The sequence below is a fragment of the Narcine bancroftii genome, chromosome 1 (assembly GCF_036971445.1).
Source record: "Narcine bancroftii isolate sNarBan1 chromosome 1, sNarBan1.hap1, whole genome shotgun sequence".
NCBI lineage: Eukaryota > Metazoa > Chordata > Chondrichthyes > Torpediniformes > Narcinidae > Narcine > Narcine bancroftii.
This window is the reverse complement of record NC_091469.1, coordinates 210,498,139-210,519,502: the sequence shown is the minus strand read 5'-3', so window position 1 is coordinate 210,519,502 and position 21,364 is coordinate 210,498,139. Positions and strand designations below refer to the sequence as shown.

The window sequence follows — 21,364 nt, the reverse complement described above, 5'->3', positions numbered from 1 at the left end:
TCATCTGGAGAACTCTGAAGGGGCAAGTTTTGTCAGCAAGACTCTGAAGTGGCTGATGGAAGTACATCAGTTGTGGATGTTCTGAAACAGCAAATATCTTTTTGAAAACCTACAAGGAACGTTCCTGAGCGGTAACCATTTATCTTTCAAGCACCAAAGCCTGGTGAACTTTATAAATGTTAAATTCTGTGCACAGTGTAAGAATTGCCTACAGCCAGTGAACTTGGAGGAATGAGAAGTGAGATTGGACTGTGAACCAAAGAACTCTTCTGAACTTACACTCACATTACATACATGTGCGCTTAGAATTATAAGGGGGGGGGGGTTAAGCTAGGTTAAGTAAGTTAATAGTGATAAAACATGAAAATATAATCAAACTTTAACTTAAGATGATTAAAAGATACTTTTGTTGAAGTAACCATTTGTCTTGGTGAATATCTATTACTGTTGGGGTTTGGGGGTCCTCTGGGCTCTTAACAATTCCAATATTTCAGGTTAGAAGATGGATAGTTCAATGGAAGAGTGCTCATTGAACAAATGACCAAACTTCCAACATTCAGTGATCAAGTCAGTTCCTCATCCCATTAGTGAATGTCTGTTTTCAGTCAACTTCTCCAGTAAGTAATGTCATTTGGCACGGACACTGGATAGCAGAAAAGATTTATTGTCTGGCTGTCACATAATCAAAGTATTGTTCTATGGTAATTTTAATTGTAGGTCCACTATCCTGAGAATACATTTAATGAATATTATTTTATAATTAATATATATAGCAATAAGTATCATTTTAAACATTTCCAATTCTTCATTTATTTTGGTTCTGAATTGCATATAATTTCAAAATTGTATTCTCCAAGCAGTTAACTGTTTTGTCTTGGCTTGCTTTCAGTTTAATTTGTAATAAGAATTAAAAGACTGGTGTTTATTGTATACATGGTTCAAGATTATTAATGATGAATACACTCAAATGAGTGTATACAAAGCATTAAAAACGTGAATGTGTGGACACTATTTAATTTCTCACACTCGTATCCATCAATGAGAATATTGCTGATTTGAGACCCTATTTTCCCTTACTAACTACATTTTGCTGGCCCAGATTCAAAAATTAACCAATGACTGAGCACCAACTGCCATTGAAGGAACATTTCCAATTCGTGGATGCAGAAGTTCCTCATAATATCTTCAATCAAATCACTAGTGGACTGTGCATGAGAAAGTGACAAATGAACTCTTGCCCACTCCCCAGCTCCTTTTACCCTATTTCTTAATACCTCTTAAATCAATCCACAGATAACTAGATCTTCATTACATGCTGCAAATAGAATGAAGAGTCTAATAGTGAATTAAATGAAACCAAATTGTATGTAAATGTAATACGATTTCAGTCAAAAACAGATTTCTCACATCTTTTATTGAAAGAGTATTATTACTCAAAACACATCCTTGAATGGGTATGATTTGTACCTTATACTATTGTGATGTACCTGAATTAGTTTAAATATTCAGTAATGTGGGACAGCCTATTGCCCAAAAATACAAGGACATTTTGTTTTAAATGAAAAACAATGGCATGATTGGAATACAAAATTCAGAGGCTAAACATTTTACTTAATATAGAGAGACGGTTGTAAATATACTTACTTTATTTTGATTATTTAAATGATATATTGTATTTAGCCTTCTCCCACCAAAGTCGAGGCATTCATGATGCCCCACAGAACAGGTTGGTAAAATAGACAACTATCATATAAACCTTGACAAATCATCTTGGATCCATAATTTGGCCAATAATCTGTTTTTTTATATATATATATATATATATATATATATATACACACACACATACACACTAGTTCTCAATCTGCAATGTTATAACCCCCTGGAAATGTGCAGCTGCTTGTCTTGGCACAAGAACTATAGCAGTACATTATGGAATTAAAACACATTCATCAGAAGGCTACCAAGTAAATTAAGAAAATTATAACAGAAGTATACATACTAAAATTGACCAGCTTCAAGCATTCTAAACGTAAGTAATGAATCCTATTATTCAGAGGTTTTAAATTGAAATAAAGCTAACACCTTACCTTGAGTTCTCTCTCTGCTTTCTCCTATATCAGTGGTGATGGTGGCCACAGTATCTGCTAGAGCCATCAAGAACATTTGTTCCATACTGGTAAGACCAGGCAGACTGGAATGAAGCAAATGGCTTGATAGTACTCGAGCATGCTCAGGTCCGAAGTAGGTAAGACTGTACTGGGAAAGGTCAATAACCTTTTGATTATTGCCTTCATCAACATCAAAACTGTTGAGATCATCTGCACTAATATTTGACATTGCAAAAAGTTCATCATAGTTGTTTCCTGTTGAATGCCTTTCATCTTTCTTGGCAAAATTTGCACGCTTGCTTGGCTTTCAAAAGTAGTATGAGAAAGGTCTTCATCAGCGGCTAAAAGTGCACATAAAGGAAGTGGAGGGATGAGTCTATTTCTGTGTAGTCAGGAATTTCACCTTTATTTGAGATCAAAGGATCTCTTGCAGTGCTGCCACTTGCACTAATTGTCAAAGATTTGAGTCGCCGTTCATGACTTGTTTCAGTCTCGCCAAGAATGATTACTTCTCCTGCAATACATTTAACTAAATGAGACAATATGGCTTTAGCCCGCCTAATTTTACCCAAGTCCATTAACTCCAATAGCTGCAAGGATGGTATTGTGGCAGAGTGGGAGATAAATCATGAGATGCTTCAAAAGACCAGAGTCTTCCATTTCAATATTCCAATGAAATGGAACCTTTCTGCCACCAAAATCTTTGAGCTAGCCCTGTCATTGACCTTGCCAGGCTTCTTCTGTATAGAAATGGGTTGGATCCATTTGTACTGGCACACTTTGCCAGACTCACCACTGAAGGAATGCTGGCGCTTTCAGTTTCTGTAATCATTTGATCCATTTTGCCAGGAGGTTGCCATTGAGAGTAAATATGCATTTCACAATCCATACCCACAACCAATATACCATCACGGACCCAAGAGAGAAAAACTGGCAGGGACAATGATCCATCCACTGAGGAAACCAAATCCAAACTTCTGAGAAGCACCCATCTGGATTGAGATACTTCTTTAGCACTATCCCATAATGACAAAGAAAAAACTGCTGCTTCTTTTTTTGTCTGAGTTTGTATTATTCCAGAAACTTGCCCGTACATAAGAAGTTTGGATCCAATTCCTATAGTTAGTATATGTGATCCATCCTCCTTGGAGACCCAATCTAAGTGAACCAAAGGTTTTGCATCAAAAGTCATTTGATAATCACTGGTCAAATGCAAATGATACTTATTATGAAGCACAAGGTTACTATCTATGCTTATTCTTGGGTCCAACATTGCACCAGTGTGATTAAAGTCATCCAAGTGGATTGTTTGTTCATGAATCCATTGAGAGGCTCCAGTTGATTCACATTCAAATATGCCCACATGCATGGTGAAGTATTTACTGGAATGCTCATCAACCGGTATGGTCTTTTTATAAGCTACAGCTAGCCGGCTTGTACATGAACAGCTTACATCCACAGGCCTTCCTGGTACACTAACTGCACTGTTGTTCTGACATCCTTCCTCAATTAGCAGAGTCCATTCTTCCCAAGAATAGATTAGATCATTTTCCACACCATCACCAGCTGCAGAAGACATCTGATGAGTTGACACCCTACAGCACCAAAATCTAACTTTTCCATCTGTACAGGAAGTTGCCAGAAGATATGGAGCAAGACATGCTGGATGAACTGATGATGAACTCAGGTGCCCTGCAATTATAGAGAACGAAAAGTTCATGAAAATATTAATAAAGTAAACAAACATTGGCTTTAATTAAGTTACACATAACTGCTCCACTTAGATTTCATCAGAATATACCTCAAAAAATATTAAACTTACTGATTTTCTGTACAATTATATATAAATATGCATGGAACCTGCTTGAGTACTTTAGCTTTACTGAAGCTGTGCTAACCAAAGGAATGTAGCAAGGAGGCAATAGTATTTCTTTTGAGCAAATAACGTTTTCACATTTATCCACAAGGACTTGCATGTTACAGAGAAGCTCTGTTCCTATTAAACTATCAGTATCAGATTTTCGATAACACGAAACCTAATTTCCTGCAGAATCTCAGGTTTCAGGGGGATAGAGTAAAATCCCTATAATCCACAATTCAATCTACTGGAAACTGAAATGGCTGGCAAAAATAAATAAATAGATTGAACAGTTAAGACTAGGCAGATGGACCCCGTGGGGGGTGGGGGTAGAGAACTCAGACTTCATTGGACTTGTGCAGATTTGCCCCACTGAACTAGCAATGCCCCTCAATGCTTGTGCATTCTTTTTGCTGTTGCCACGTGTGTGGAGGTGTGTCAGGTTGCCTTGGTGAAGATGGGAGAAAACATTCAGTCAGTGGAGCGCCCCAGTCGTTTCCTGCTTGCAGCAGTTGTATTGGAATGAAATGCCTGTGCCCAGGATGAAGAGCTGCCAATGGTACTCACTGTGGCAGCAATTCTCTCAGGGTCTCTCCCCATCCCCCTTTATTTCTTATTAGTATTAAGTATATTTGTAAGGCTTTATCTGTAATTGGGATTCTGTAATGGGGATTTTACTATGATTCAAAATGGCAGCATTGCCAGAGCTGCTATAATGGCAGCACTATGGCTGGTGGGGATCCTTAAAGAGCGGGGAGTGGAGACACAGTGATCCAGCAGTGTCCAACTATCCAGTTTGACTACCATCGGCTCCGGACAGCCTTTGAATGACCTGCAAATGGAGCTGACAATGGTTTTATTTAAAAATACTGCGAGTCCGGTTTCTGCACCCAAGATGGTGGTGCCTATGATTGACAGTAGCCACGAGTAGTTGCAGACTCTGGGGAAGCATCAGATTCATACAGGCCACCAGAAAACAGGGAGACCGCCCCCAGGCTGGATAATGGGGATTTTACTGTACATTCTTATGCAAGTTTTTCTCCAAATAGTAATGATAATTAATGCAACTCTAGTCGCCTTCCCAAGATCGTGTTATATGGCGAGCTCTCCACTGGCCACCGTGACAGAGGTGCACCAAAGAAAAGGTACAAGGACTGCCTAAAGAAATCTCTTGGTGCCTGCCACATTGACCACCGCCAGTGGGCTGATATCGCCTCAAACCGTGCATCTTGGCGCCTCACAGTTTGGCGGGCAGCAACCTCCTTTGAAGAAGACCGCAGAGCCCACCTCACTGACAAAAGGCAAAGGAGGAAAAACCCAACACCCAACCCCAACCAACCAATTTTCCCCTGCAGCCGCTGCAACCGTGTCTGCCTGTCCCGCATCGGACTTGTCAGTCACAAACGAGCCTGCAGCTGACGTGGACTTTTACCCCCTCCATAAATCTTCGTCCACGAAGCCAAGCCAAAGAGAAAGAAAAAGTTCTAAACTAAATAATTTAAGTGGCCAGCAGCAGATTTTGGAGCAGTGACTGTATGTGCATATAATCTTCCAGCCTTCTGTTTGAATAGGCACATCCTTTAAAATGTGCATCAAATGTGGATAAGATCATTTAATGATACAACTCACAAATAAGTGATTACTTAGGTTTACAACGTGCACTTAACTTGGTAACACTGTATTGGACATCTTGGCAAATAATATCAAAAATTCTTGAAAAGGACGGAAATGAACTTGATGCACTAAATCAAAATTAAACTTGGGGAAAAATGAGATAAAATCTGTTTTCTTTTTAATTTTGAGATACAGAGTACTTGTTTAATTTTTGAATTTTGTATGAATGAATTTCTGTTCTCCAAATGACTAACATTGCAGTTGCCTGTACTTTTGCCTTGATGACACAGTTAATAACATTTTAGAAAGAAATGCGATCTCTACCATTAACTTTGGTGTTGCTGATCAAGAATAAAGTGGGCAAGGGCAAAATGAATGAAATTAGAATTGGTCAAGGTCCTTTTCACATTTTCCGGTGAAGCTCTTGACTTGACAATCAAGAATGGGTTTATTTATCAGACCCTCATCAGGAGCATGAAAACAATCAAATTCAGAAATGGAAGCTCTTTACGAAGTTTAATAGTCTATTCACTTGCACAAAAACAAAAAACTCCAGGTCGGAGATTTAACCAAAAATATTGGTTCCAAAACATTTTCAGAAATACTTTCATAGTCTAGTTGACGGCGCCATTTTCAAGTGTATTTCTGGAATATCTATATCAGCCAAGAATACGAGTTATTGATGAGTAAAAGGGCCGGTTTGTAAATCAGAATTTTATGGAAGGAAGCCATTCAATCCTTTCATGCCCTTCAATGTCAGCCAAAAATGAAAATGGTTAATCCTATTTGGTCCAAAGCCTGAAATTTGCATTCGTAAGGGGCATCTTGGTATTCTCTAATTGTGATGAGGGACTCTGCCACCTCTGCTCTGTCAGGTATCAAATTCCAGACCCCAACTATTCATTAAGTGAGATAATTTTTCTCTACCCTTTGTAATCTAAATTTTAACGACTCCATGTCCCCTCATTGATCTTGCTGCTAGGAAAATAGAAAAGAAAAAAACAAAGGACCTATGTCTTTCTTAACCTAATGCACCCAATTAAATGCCAATGCTTTTTGTTCCAAAGAAAATAACCTCAGCCTCCTTAAACAAATAAAAGTCTGCAGATACACAAAAGTGCTGGAGAAACTCATCAGGCCTTGCATCATCTAGAGGAGGCAAAGATATATATCCAACATTTCAGGTCTGAGCCTTCGTATGAGCAAAAAGCAGATAGATGCCCAAATAAAAAGAGGGAAGAAAGGGCAGAGAGGAGCACTGGCTAACAGCCAAGAGGCCTTTAGTGGGCCTGAATAAAAGGGCTGGAGAGAAAAAACAGAACTGATTGGGGTAGTTCTGTCAATGTCGAGCTGGAGGAAAGGTGACAAAGATAGGGTGAGGGTGAGGAACTGGACAAAGGGAGAGGGATAAAGACAGAGACAGGGCTGGGGGGTGGTGTTGCCTAACAGAAACTTGAGATGTTGATGTTAATGCCATCTGGTTCAAAGGTGCCCAGGAGTATGAGGTGTTGTTCCTCAAATTTGTAATTTGTCAGTGCATGGACAGATATGGGTTGCCATAGGGAGATCCCTCTATTACAGTAGAGGGAGAGAAGGTAAAGCAACCCCCCCCCACCCCACCACCACCACCACAGTTTGCACTCAGTCTTTCTGATATAGAGGAGGCCACAACAGGAGCACTGGATGTAGTAGATTACCCTTGGAGATTCACAAGCATTGCTTCATTTGGAAGGGCTGTTTGGGACCCCAAATAGTGGTGAGGGAGGTGGTGTGGACACAAATGTAGCATTTCTTATGGTCACAGGGGTAGGAACCAGGGGCCGATTGGTGGGAAGGGATGAATGGACGAAGGAGTCATGGAGGGAGCAGTCCCTGCAGAAGGTGGAGAGGGGAAGATAGGTCTGATGGTGGGATCATGTTGTTGGTGGAGGAAATTGCAGAGGATAATTGGTTGGATACAGAGGCTAGTGCAGAGGTTGACAAGGGGCACCTGGTTCCTGTGGCATCTGGGGGCATAGCGGCCAGGAGAGATGAGTGATAAATGGAGGCAATACAGGTGAGGGCAGATTTGATGTAGTGCCACATTTTGTTTTGAAGGAGGACAAATCGGATGATCTGGCATGGAATACCTCATCTTGGGAGCAGAAGGAATGGAGACAGAGGAATTGCAAGAAAGAAAGAGAATCCTTACTGGGGACAGGGTGTAAAAAGGTGTGGTCAAGGTAACAATGGGGGCTAATGGGTTTGTAGAAAATGCCTGTCAACAGTTTGTCTCCTGAAATAGAGACAGAGAGAGAATGATAAAAGAGAGTGTTGCTAGAGAAGGACCAAATCGATCTGCGGTTAGGGTGGAAGTTGGCAGCAAAGTGGATAAGGTTGATGAGGTCACCATGGGTCCGTGAGGCAGCACAAATGTAGTCGTAAATGTAGCGGAGAAAGAGTTGAGGAGCCTTGCTTGTGTAGGCTTGTAGCATGGATTGCTCCATAAAGCCGACAAAAAGGCAGACATAGCTGGGTCCCAATGTGGGCACCCATGGCTACCCCTTTGACTTGGAGAAAGTGAGACAAATGAAAGGAAAAGTTACTGAGGATGAGAACAAATTCTACCAGCCAGAGGAGGTTAAAAAAGTTGAAGATGGTGGAAGGGGACAGGTTGGGTCTGTTGTTGAGGAAGAAACAAAGTGTTTTGATGACTTTGGTGTGGGGGATGGAGGTGCCTAGAGATTTGACATCCATGGTAAAGATAAGGTGGTCGAGTTCAGGGAACTGGAAGTTGTTGAGTGATGGAGGTATTGTGGCTGTAGGTAAGGAGGGACCGCACCATGGGGGACAAAGACGAGGACAGCAAATATCAGTTCAGTAGGGCAAGAGCATGTGGAAACAAAGGGTCTAGTGGGACAATTGGGCTGTGGATCTGGGGTAGGAGGTAGAAGCGGACAGTGCAGAGATGGCAAACATTCAGGTTAGAGGCCGTGGAACCGAGATGACCAAAAGTGATGATGTCAGAGTTAGTGCATGAGATAATGGTTTGCTATTTTTGGTGGGGCATAAGTAACAGGAAATGTCTGAGGGCTGTCATCTTGCTTCAGTAAGGTAGAGGTCAGTATGCCAGAGAACAACTGTGACAGCCTCGATTGCAGGTTTAATAGTGAGGGTGAGATTGGTGCATGGACAGTGGAAGGCAGAGCGTTCCAAGGGGGGTGAGATTAGAATAAGTGAAGGAAGTGGTCAAGTCAAAAAGGTTGAAGTTTCGGTGGCAGTTGGAAATATAAAGATCGGCAGAAGGCTGGAAGGAGATGTGGGCCTGGCAACATTCTTTCAAATCATTTTGACTCAAAAAGTTTCACGAGATTAGAGGAGGTACTCTATGAGGTACTGAATGGCAGAGCAAGCTCAAAACACTGAATGGCCTGCTCTTACTACTATTTCCTCTGCATTCATGTTTCTCCTATGTGTCCTATTCATATTTTAAACACATTGTGGTGAGCATAAATCTTCACAGCACTCCAGTTTATGAGGTGGAAATGTACTTGCATTGAGAAAGACATTCTGATTCTGAAATTCTGTGCCTCAGGCAATAGAATCAGGTATCCTATATTTTTATCTGTAATTTATTTTGAATGAGCCTGGAATCCTATTCATCTTTTACACCTTTTTAAACAATGCCACATCAGTAACTTTGCAAGTCCAATGGCACAACTCCTGTAGTCGAAGAACTGAATAAAATTACTGATGCTGGAATCTTGAGTGAATAAACAAACACTGGAAGGACCAGTGGGTCAGGTCAGGCACCATCCATGAACAGAAGTGATCACTCAATGCATTCGATTGTGACCCTTTATCGAATAAAGTAGGAAAGGTGATGTCAAGTTTATCAAAAAAAGAGGAAAGAGCCTGGAAGTTTGGGGGGGGGGGGGGATAGGAGAAGGCGGAGGGCAAAAGGTGATAAGATATTGGGCAGCAGGTAGGAGAGGTGAAGAGATGGGCAGAGGAAGGTTTAGATGGGCAGAGGGGGGTTTAGAGAAAAGAGAACTTGAGTCTATTAAGCACCTTATTTCATTTTAGCAAACGAGCACAAACTTACCTGCAGATGGAGTGGCTCTAATTATTTCAACATCTTCTGGCAGAGATAATTCTTGACTATAAACTCTTGTCGAAATGAGAGCTAGTCGACTGGCACTCTGCAAATTTGCTTTACAGGCTTGGTATTTTTTGAAGAAAGGAGAATACAATTTTTCAGGGGAAGAGCCATTTTGTTCCTCTGGAGATAGCAAAGAATTCTCGGTGGAGTGATCTTAAAGAAAAAAATCAATTGGTTAAATTTAACTGTCAAACACATTATCACAATCATATTATACATTTTGCTGTTCTGTCAAGAATTATTTTGTATTGTGCGTACTATCACGTCAAAAACATGTTCAATGAAAAAGTTGACATGAGATGAGAGATCATCTGGTTCGTGGAAAAAAGTGAATTAGTGGGTTAAGTTGCATTTTCATCAATGTAACTATTATATTCAAGATGGAATTTGAAAATTGTGCCCAAATTATGCTGAGAGTTCTTCTGGAAATTTCTGTTGTTCACTCATTGTCAATCTTGGCCAAGCCTTGCCTGCTCTCAAAGGCTATCAAGCACATTACAAGGTACACCCTTTGAAATACACTGTTGATTTTATACCTTGCTAAACTCCTCTTGGGAGACAGATGGCCACCAAGATTCTATTTCTGCATCTTTGTCAAGCTAGTAGGGGTATAGGAGAACATTAGGATCCAACATTATTTCAGCCTAATGAGTACAAAATTCAGGTCTACCTTGTACAGCACCAAACAGTAGCAGATATTGGACAGAAAAATGCTGGAGGAACTCATCAGGTCTCACAGCATCCAAAGGAGGTAAAGATATATTAGTGACGTCACTGGCTTGAGCGCTTCTTTGATGCATGGGAAGAAGCAGTACACCAGGATAGTACAGAGGAGGAGTAAAGACCAATAGACAAAAAGTGATAACTGGGTAAGAAGAAGAGGCAAGGAGAAAAGAACAGTAGCACTCTTGGTGTAGCAGTTACAGCACCAGCGATTGGGACCGGGATTCAAATCCCACACTGTCTGTAAGGAGTTTGTACATTCTCCCTGTGTCTGCATGGGTTTTCCCCCAGGGCTCCAGTTTCCTCCCTCCATTCAAAGCGTACCAGGGGTGCAGGTTAATTGGGTATAAATTGGGCAGCACAAGCTTGTCGGTCAAAATGGCCTGTTACCATGCTGTATGTCTAAATTTAAATTTAAATTAAAAACAAAATTAAATATAGAATTGATAGGACGAGGGGGGAGGTTTGGCTTTTGAATGCAGAGCTGAGGTAAAGGACACAGGGAAAAGGAAAGAGAGAAATATAGCTCCAGGTGTGGAGACATGGGGGTTGGGTGGGGAGTGGTGGCTAATGGAAAGCAAGGAAGTCAATAATAATGCCATCTGGTTGGATGCTGCTAAGTTCCTGCAGCATTTTGGTATTTTTCCTCCAATCACAGCATCTGCAGACTTTTCGTGCTTCACAGATATTAGACAAACAAGTTTTGTATCTTCTTTCTTTCTAATGGTCAATTTCTTAAAAAACTCGAGTTTTGAGAGAGGGTTTCGATCTCATCTGAGATGATGCCCTAATGTTAACATTTTCTTTCAGGTTTTTCTGAAAAAAGGTTTATAGATCTTCAAACAGAATTATCAAGCATCATAATTTTCATTACATCAGCATCATTATTTTTAAAATGTGATAACAAATAAGAGCATGTCACCACAACAAAAATAGCATCAATCTTCATGAATAATATAAGGAGTTTAAGCAACAATTTGGCAATATAATTTTCTGGTGTGTCTTCTCCTCAGTATAATTATTTTTCTCCAGATTGTACCTGTGAACTTCCAGATCAAAATTTATTTCTTTACAAATTTATTGTGAAACATCCTGCAATGATGAATTTAAAACCATTAATGAGTGTTAGAGTTATAAAAATGACATTAAAATAAAGGTAAAACAAAATTAGTACATCAAGATTTGGAATAAATCAATTTCCGTTCATCCCATGTTACACTGAGGCTTTATGTTTTGTTAATGCAGTTAACATTTATAACTTACAAGAATTTTCTTTGTAAAAAAAATTAACATAATGAAAGGGCATGGTTCCATATTCAGTTAAATTTATTAATCTTTAATTCAGTATGGATTTTTTTCATCCGCATGCTATGCAATTTCAACTTTCAAGCTTTTAAAATCTAACATTTAAACAGAACCTACCTATCGAGATTGGTTCAGATTTCAGGTGTAAATGCCACATATGCAAAAGTGAACGGCCATTCTGTTTGTGTTCAATTACCACCAAAAAGAATTTTTCAGAAAATGCATTCTGTGAGTTTTCTGCAAGTAAAAGAAATTGGTTAATTTATACATTGCAGAGACAAAAGGTTACTGGTGAACTAAACAGGAGTACAGTGCTAATTTTTAGGGTGCTAGAGCTCAGAAAAACGGCGACAAGGAGGTGCCGGAGCTGCTCTTGAGGAGCCGAAGCGGCACTCCAGTGAGCTCGGCTGCACTGCACCTCTGGAACAAAATATTTCAAAGACACTGTCAAAACAAGAAATTTAAAATACAACAGTTAACACCTTTTGATTCAAATTCTTTCAATTCAAACTATTCAATGTAAGTATGGTTTCAGTCAAATAGTCCATGAATTTGAAATGTGCAAGAGATATAAAGAACAATTTATGCTTGAAAAGACTGAAATTACTGGATGTGAAATTAAAACAAATGTATTTTTCTTTTTATAAAGATATTTGTAAACTAAAGTAAGATTTTTAACATTAAAAAAAAAATTAGACCATCTGAGGGAATGGCAATCCAGCTTGATTAAGAGCCACTTATATTGTTCAGTAATAATTAATATCTTTAAGCAGTATTCCAATTCACTAAGCCTGAAAAAAAATTAAAATTTTTCTAGTAACAATGCACAAGCCCTTGTTTTTTGCAGTAAAATTTTACCTTGTTATTTTATGATATCTTTTGGTAATTCAAATGCTTGACAGCCATTTCTCCTTACCCATTTTACAAAATACTCAAAGAACTTCAATAAATCTTCAAATACAATTTATTTTTTCATGAAACCACAAGTGTCATGAATTCAACTATCCCATTGTTACATCTGAATAATCAGCTCCAGTATTTTTCCAACAACTAGTCTAAGGCTCTCTGGTTTCTCTCCTTCTCCATCCTTTTAAGTTCATGAATATTCAGGATGCATAGATTTACTATGAAGGCATTTTTTCAAAAAATTATAATCACCAATTTGTACCAACCCCCACCAAATTATAATCAAAAATTTCCCTGCTTCCTTAATGGTATACATATAACATTTTACAGCTAAACAGCTGATTTTCTACATCACCTACACTTTTTAAAATCTAGATGAAAATTTATGACAATTTTTGTCTTAGTATTATATCAACTTTCAGTCTTCCAAATCAAAATTTAAAATAAAGACAACCTCACACTCAATGTAACCAAAACTAAGGAGTTGATTGTTGACTTCAGGAAGGGAAAACCAGAAGTGATCATTGGGGAACAAAGATGAAGAGGGTGAGAAAATTTAAGTTTTGGGGAATCAAGAACTTTCCTGCACCCAACACACTAATGGCAAAGTCAAGAAAGCACTTCAGCACCTTTACTTCTCAGGAGTTTGTGGACTTTTGCTATCGGAAACCCTGGCAAATTTCTATAGATGTGTGGTGGAAAGTGTGTTGACTGGCTGCATCACAGTCTGGTATGGAGACACCAATAACCCCGAGCATAAAGGTAGAAAACAGCCCAGGACATCACAGACAAAACCCTCCCCGCCATAACACTGCTGTCTGAGAGCAGCAGCAATTATCAAGGATCACATCACATTCTCTGTTCTCGCTGCCACCATCAGGAAAGAGGTTTAGGTGCCACAAGACTTACACCACCAGGTTCAGGAAGAACAGCTGTTATCCCTCCACCATCAGACTCCAACGACAAACTCAATCAGGGACTAATGTAAGGACTCTTACTTGGGCACTTGATTGATTTTTTTTTCCTTTCTGTATTGCAGTTTGTTTAAATGTCTTTATTTGTTTACATGTATACATTTTTTCACACACAAAAAAGTAGTAATTCTGCCTTGTCTGCAGAAAAAAGAATCTCAGGGCTGTATGTGATGTTATGTATGTATTCTGACAAAACAAAATCTGAAATCTGCTGCTTTTGGTAATTTTCCTACACTTATGCAGTATGAATATTATCTGCCACTTTTCAGCACATGCTTCATTGTTGTCCAGATCCTGTTGCATTTCAGTAGAAATAGCTGTGTTGCAATTAGAATTAAACGAAGCCAACACCAGAACATCTCCCCTCCTTACTTGATGAAGTGGGGGGTGGGGGGGGGGGGAGGTAATTGATAAAATTACTTTTAATTTTGAACACATTAAGTACTGGTCAGAGGTGATTTTTATCTCCAACATTCACAAATTTACTCTTTTGCGTGAAGCATAATTTAGATGATTCCGCTCCGACTCCCATCAGAGCAGAGTTACCTTAGTGATCATCGATTTCAACTTTTAATTTATTTTTCCATCAGGAATCGACAATCTAAAATGTTTACAGTGTTTTTCTTTCCACAAATTCTGCTTGACATTTTCCAGGTCACAAACTTTCCTTAATATTGAGAACAGTGAGCTCCCACTTCACCTCCAGAATTCAACTCTTTTGGCCATGTTTGGATTAAAGCACTTAGCGCAATGTCATTACAGGACCAGCCACATGGGCTTGAATCTGGCGCGATCTGCAAGGAGCTTGTACATTCTCCTGGTGACTGCATGGTTTTTCACTGGGTGCTCTGGTTTCTTCCCACCCTTCAAAGGAGTATTTGGGCGGCATGGGCTCATGGGTCGGAAGGACCTGTTACCATGCTGTACAGAGTATGTCCAAATTTAAAGTTGCAAGGAGAATTGGTTCACAAATCTTGTACATCAGTTAATTGGTTGCTGGCAAACAAAATCTGTCAGGCAATGATTTCAACAACATCCTTCATTTTGATAATAATTGATGATGGACATATTTGCCTATCTTCACATGTTATTCTCAGTTCTTCCAACAATTATTCAATAGAGATGATATGAATTCACCAGTTCAAATTTTTATGGTGATAATGAAGTGGAAAAGGGTGGATAAAGAGAACACAGGTCCTTTGGAAGGTATGGTATAGTGGAAATACCCAAACACTGAATGATTATTTTGCTTAGATCTTCACGTCAAACATTCTAGAGATATTAAGGATGTGATGGAGGCGGGGACCTTGATACGGGAGACGAGTCCCATGATCCTGAAGGAATGCATCCCAGATAATGCAAGAAATAACAAACTTTTGTACAGGGGTTTGTGATAATTTAACTATGTTCTCTGGATTCTGGGCATGTTTCAGTAGATTGGAAGGAGACAAATATCATCCACTGTTTAAGGATGTAGGCAAAAGATAGACAACAATTTGCCAGTTACCTTGACCCTGTAGTCAGGAAAGTGCTCGAAACTGTCAACGAAATAGCAAGACATCTGGATGAAATTATTGCATCAGGCAGATGGAGCATGGATTCATGAAAGGCATGTTTCACAAATTTACCGAAATCCATTGAGGATATAACCAGTGCAGTCACTAGAGAGAAATAGGTGAATGTTGTACACTTGGAATTCCAGAAGGCACTGCATACTGTTTTATTTGCTGAACTTGTATACAAGAACAATTGCTACGTAGCACACAAAAAAAAGAAACTTTTTATCTGTCCCTCAGCACAGGCAACAATAAACTTAACCTTTATCTTGCTTGTAGTATGGGACATACCCAGAGTTTATGAGGGAGGGAGGGAGGGTCTCTCTGTGCATTAGCTGCAAGCTAGGATTCTGCAAGTAAGCCAGATCTGATTTGCCCATTGATTAAGTTGCTCAAGTTAAACATTAGTCACAGATATCTGTATCAAGAACTTTCAAGATTCCTTTATTGTCATGTAACAAACACACACAATTTGTCAACTTTTGCAAGCCATAAGGTACACAAAGAGGTATGAAAGAGAATCAAAAAGACCATATTCCAAGTGTCCTTGGATTTGTTTCCTGCAGTCCTGCAACCTCTAAAGGCATATGGCCTCCTGCCTCCTCCAGTGACGATTCTGAGCTCCCAGTTTTGAACCTCCAATGTGATCAGGAAGATGGAAACACCCAAAACCTTTTGGGACCCCCTCTTGCCATCAGCACCCTCATGGATCTCGGTACCAATCCCTGGTTCCAAAAACTAGCTTCCAGCAGCCCCCAAGTCCTCTGGCTGCCAGTCTCCAGTAATCCACAGCCTGATGATAGTCTTTCAGCTGAGCTCCTCACTGGTCTGCTGTCCTGTGGGGTAAGTATGCCAGATGTCTCCTTTTAGGCAGGTGGGAAGCAAGTTGTTCACCTGTCTAAATAACTACCAACCAATGGCACTCAGGGATGAAGTGTTATGAGAGGGTGTTGTTGAAGCACATCAGCTCCTGTCTGAGCAGTGACATAGAGCAGTACGAATTTATCTACTGCAGCAGCAGGTTTATAGCAGATGCCTCTAATTGGCTCAACATAAAACCCTCGAGCACCTGGACAGCAAAAATACATACATTAGGATGCTCTTTACTGACTACAGTTTGGCATTCAACACCACCATCCCATCAAACATGATCACCAAACTCCAAAACGTGGGCTTCAATACCTCACTGTGTAAGTGGATCCTGGATTTCCTAACCTCCAGACCACAATCAGTGAAGATTGATAGAAGATCTCACAATCTATCTCCATCATCTTAGTCCTCTGCTCGACTCACTTTATACTCATGACTTTGTGGCTTGGTACAACAACATCATTTACAAATCTGCTGACAATACCATGGTAGTGAGTTGTATAAAATGGGTTGATGCGTCAGCATACAGGAGGTGATTGAAAACTTGGCTGAATGGTGTACTGTCAATCATCTCACATTCAATGTCAGCAAAACCAAAGAGCAGATTGTGGACTTTAAAAGGAAAGACCAGAGGTGGTATGATCCAATGAATATCGGGGTGGGGGGGGGAAATCAGAGGTGGAGAGGTTGAGCAAATTTAAATTTCTAAGAGGTCACTATCTCGGAGGACCTTTCCTGAACCCAACAAACGAAGGTCATTGTGAAGAAAGCATATCAGCACCTCTTCTTCCTCAGAGATTTAACAAAGTTTGATATGTCATTCGAAATTTTGGCGAACTTCTAGAGATGTGAAGTTGGAAGCTTGCCAATCAGCTACATCATGGCCTGGTTTGGGCAGCGCAGAAAGCTTGGCAAAATGCATTGATAAAGCCCAGTAAATCACAGGCATAATTCTGATCATCATTAAGAAAATCTACAAGGAACACTGCAGTCGGAGGGTAGTAGCAATCATCAAGGATCCACATCACCCAGCTATGCTGTTTGCTGCCATCAGGAAAGAGGGAGAGGGGGTCACAAGATTTGTACCACCAGATTCAGGAAAGTTGCTAGCCCTCCACCATGGAACTCCTAATAAAGAACAAACTCAGATTCATTTGAAGACTTTGCACATTATTTATTACTGAATATGTATTTCTTCTGTATCTGTACAGTTTCTTTACATTTGATTCGTGGTTTACATTTCTCTTTGTACATCTTTTTTCTTTTGTACAGTTTTTTTCTGCTACTGAAAAGTAGAAATTTGCCTGGCCCACGGGAAAAAGAATCTCCGGGTTAACACAGAACATTGCAGCATAGTGCATGCTCTTTGGCCTTCGATGTTGTGCTGACCAATAGAAACCTAATGAACAAACTAAATCTTCCTGACCTTACACCCATAACCCATTTTTCTTGTATTAAATTTCTGTAAAGGTCTTTTAAAAGTCCCTATTGTACCAGCCTCCAATAACCACCTATGACAATGCATTCCAAATGCCCATTATTCTGCAAAAACTATTTGCTGTGTCGTACGTGATATCATATAGGTACTCGACCTAAATTTGAACTTCCGTGTCCTATGGCAGCCCACTGGTGTCCCAGAGCCGGTGATCTCTGTCGACTGCTGCCGAGCATGGGTGCCAGCATGTTTTAAAAGAAAAACACTGCCATGCCAGTTGACAGGGCACTTAAAACTTGTAGTGGACAGCATTCGTTATCTGCTTACAGTTCTTTATTTGTTTTCATGTAGATGCTGTGTACAGGCTTTTTTCACTACCAATAAGTGATAATTCTGCCTCACCTGCGCACAAAGATTCTCAGGGTGGTATGTACTCTGATAGTCAATCTGAAATCATAACACCCACGGAGGTGGTTCGATGTCTCCATTCCTAACTCTCTCAGGTCTGCACCAAGGAGAGTGCTGCTGTAACAGCATCACTGCTTTTTTTTTGTTGCTTGGTTGACATTGCTTTTGTGTGCCAAAATCTGGTGGTTGCTTGGATACCAGATGTTTTATGCAGTCTCTTTCCTGTTGAACATGATGCAACTGGAAACCGAGCTGAAACCTTGGGAAGTTAAAAGTCAACAGCATTGCTGCCCTGATATGAAAGTCTTGGCAAGGGTGGCTGACTTCTTTTCCGGAAATTATTGATGACCTGATAGCTTTTTCCCCTACATTCAGATGGTTTCATTGACACCATTGCTACTATGAGCTTCTTTTTATACAAATCTAATCAACTCAATTGAAATTCCTCAGCTGCCATGGTCCAGTTCAAGTCACTGCAGTAAAAGGTCAATGATTTAACCACGATGTTGACAATCCTCTGTAGTCAATTAAAACATATAGTGCATTTTAGAGATTGCAATTCAACTATGGAAAAAAAACTGAAACTTAGATAATATTATTTTAATAAAGCACCTGACATGCTACTGAAAATCTGCGCCAACCAACTAGCTGAAGCGTTCACGGACATTTTCAACCTCTCATTGCTGCAGTCTGAGGTTCCCAACTGCTTGAAAAGGGCATCCGGTACCCAAGAACAGTGTGAGCTGCCTCAACCACTATTCATCCAATAGCATTAATTTCTACTGTGATGAAATGTCTTGAGAGGCTGGTCATGGCCAGAATTAACATGTACCCAAGCAAAGATTTGGACCCTCGACAATTTGCCTACATACATACAGCTGATCTTCATGACTATAGCTCAGCCTTCAATACCATTATACCCTCAGTGCTGGTCAATAAACTATAAACTCTGTACCCCCTCTGCAACTGGATCCTTGACTTTCTTATTGGAAGAAAAAGAATCAGTATGAATTGGAAACAAGATCTCCTCCTCACTGATTATCAACACAGATGCACCCCAAGGATACATGCTTAGCCCACTGCTCTATCCATGACTATGTGGCTTGGAACAATTCCAATACTATCTACAAATTTGTCAATGACACCATAGTTGTTGGCAAAATCACAAACGGCAATGAGGAAGCGTACAGGAGATTGATCAACTCGTTGAATGGTGTAACAACAGCAACCGTGCGCTCAACATCAGCAAAACCAAGGAGATGATTGTGGATTTCAGGAGGAAGTCAGGGGAACATAACCCAGTTCTCATCGAGGGCTCAGTAGTGGACAGGGTCAAGAACTTCAAATTTCTGGGTGTCAGCATCTCCGAGGATCTGTTCTGGAGCTTCCATGTTGATGCAATCACCAAGGCGGCTTGGCAGCTGCTATACTTTGTGAGGTGTTTGAGGAGATTCGGTATGTCACCAAACACTCTTGAAAACTTCTACAGGTGTACCTTGGAGAGCATTCTGGCTGGTTGCTTCACTGTCTAGTATGGAGACGCTAAATTACAAGACAAGAAAAAACTCCAGAGGGTTGCTAACTCGGCCTGCAACATCACAGGCACCAGACTTCCCTCCATCAAAGACATCTACTTGAGGGTGTCTTACAAAAGCAGCCTCTACCCTTAATGCCTCCACCACACAGGCCACGCCCTATTCACTCTGCTACCAATTGGGAAAAAGGTACAGGAGCCTAAAGACGAGCACTAACAGCACAAGGACAGCTTCTTCCCCACTGCTATCAGATTCCTGAATAATCAATGAACCAAAGACACTGCCTTCCTTTTCATACATTATTATTTCTCTTTTTTTAATATTATTGTTGTAAGATGGTTAAGATATGAACGTTTGCACTTTGATGCTGCTGCAAGACATCGAATTTCATGACTTGAACATGTCAGTAAATTCTGATTCTTTATGTCCAAAATCTCAAAAGGAGCCACCATACAAATGAGACACAAGTCTAATAGGAATTAATTAATCGCTTTACGAAAAAATGAAACTAAATGCATAGAAATGATAGAAGATCAAAGATTGAGAAGGTCATTCCAGTGGAAAATCTGTTTATTTTAAAATAGATAAAAGTGGAGTGCAAAATATTAAACTGCACAAAAAAATTAAAATCTGTGAAATTGCATTTTCTTTTAAAACTATGAACGAATGTAGTAATGTACTGCTCAAGCTCAGTAGCAAAATCACCACATCATCTGAGACATGATAGAAGTTACAAATTGAACAAGACAAAAAGCACTTCACAGTCAGTGAACCAAGTGCAACATTAAATTCCTAAACATCAGTTTCATTTCTGCAACCCTGGCAGAGATAATCACTTTGTCCTTTCTATCCCTTTCCCAGTTTTCAGCCTAAAATATGACATTTGTTTCTCTTTCCACAGATGTTGCCAAACGTTTCCACCATTTTCTGCTTACTTCAGATTTCCAGCAAAATTGGTTTGTGTTTTCCAACAATGGTTGTAGAACTATTTTATAAATGGAATGATAGCATGAAGCACGACTATACCTGTTAGCTGCTGTGGACTTGTTTTGTTTGTACTGGTTTTTTCATTTTTTTGTCCTTTCACTGGTTGATTAACCAATACAAAATCCTCTTTAAAGACATGAAGCAACTGTGTCTCCTTCCCACGCTAAAATAAAGCAAAAGAAATAATTATGAAATTAAAAATGTTCTTCATACATGACTCAAATAAATTAAAAAGAAAAATGAGGGAAAGTTTAAATGAGAACATTGGGGTAAAGGGCGGAGAAAGGAAAAAGGAAGAGGGATAGAAAGATGAGAAAGAGGAAAAGGGAAGAAAAACAAATCAAAGTGTGGAAAAACACAACAATCCTCTATCATAAGTAGAAAGGTATTGGAAAAACTAATGGAATTAAAGGCAGACAATCTCATGGCTAGCATCTAAAGAGTTTAGAGGCTGCAGAGTTGGCAGAGCCATTGAAGAATCTCTTTTTCAAAAAGGGAGGGAGACAAAAACAAGAAACCATAGGCCTCTTTACTTAGACCTGTTATTGGTAAGTCTGTAATGAGAAGGCACTGATATTTATAGGAGTGAAACACAAAAGTCTGCTGTGATTGTAATAAAAACAGAAATACTAGAGGAACTCAGTAGATCTCACTTTTAGGAACTTTGGATGTCTCGATCTCCAATGGATGCTATGAGACCTGTGGAGTTCCTCCAGCATTTCTCTTTTTACTCGTATTTAAAAACCTTATTACAATGAAAACAAAGTGATATGATTTTATGAAAGGGAAAATGTTTTGAGAGAAACTTTTCAACTTTGACTAAAGACTGGTTATCATGCAAGAATGAGACCCTGGGTTAGAAAAAAGGAGGTGGATGTAAGGGAAAGGCTGCAAGAAACAAATGAAGCACATGAGTGCAAGAAATGCAAGAAAACAAGAGA

The 21,364-nt window shown here is 39.7% G+C and overlaps 1 protein-coding gene across 1 annotated transcript in view; it reads right to left on the bottom strand.

The window, feature by feature from the left end:
* The window catches only part of LOC138738842 (dmX-like protein 1), a 197,075-nt gene that overhangs the window by 90,813 nt on the left and 84,898 nt on the right, over positions 1-21,364 (bottom strand). The window contains 9 exon segments of the mRNA XM_069889924.1: positions 2,091-2,361; positions 2,364-2,482; positions 2,485-2,706; positions 2,709-2,756; positions 2,759-2,804; positions 2,806-3,803; positions 9,668-9,877; positions 11,870-11,989; positions 20,463-20,586. Coding sequence (XP_069746025.1) covers positions 2,091-2,361; positions 2,364-2,482; positions 2,485-2,706; positions 2,709-2,756; positions 2,759-2,804; positions 2,806-3,803; positions 9,668-9,877; positions 11,870-11,989; positions 20,463-20,586 — 2,158 coding nt within the window.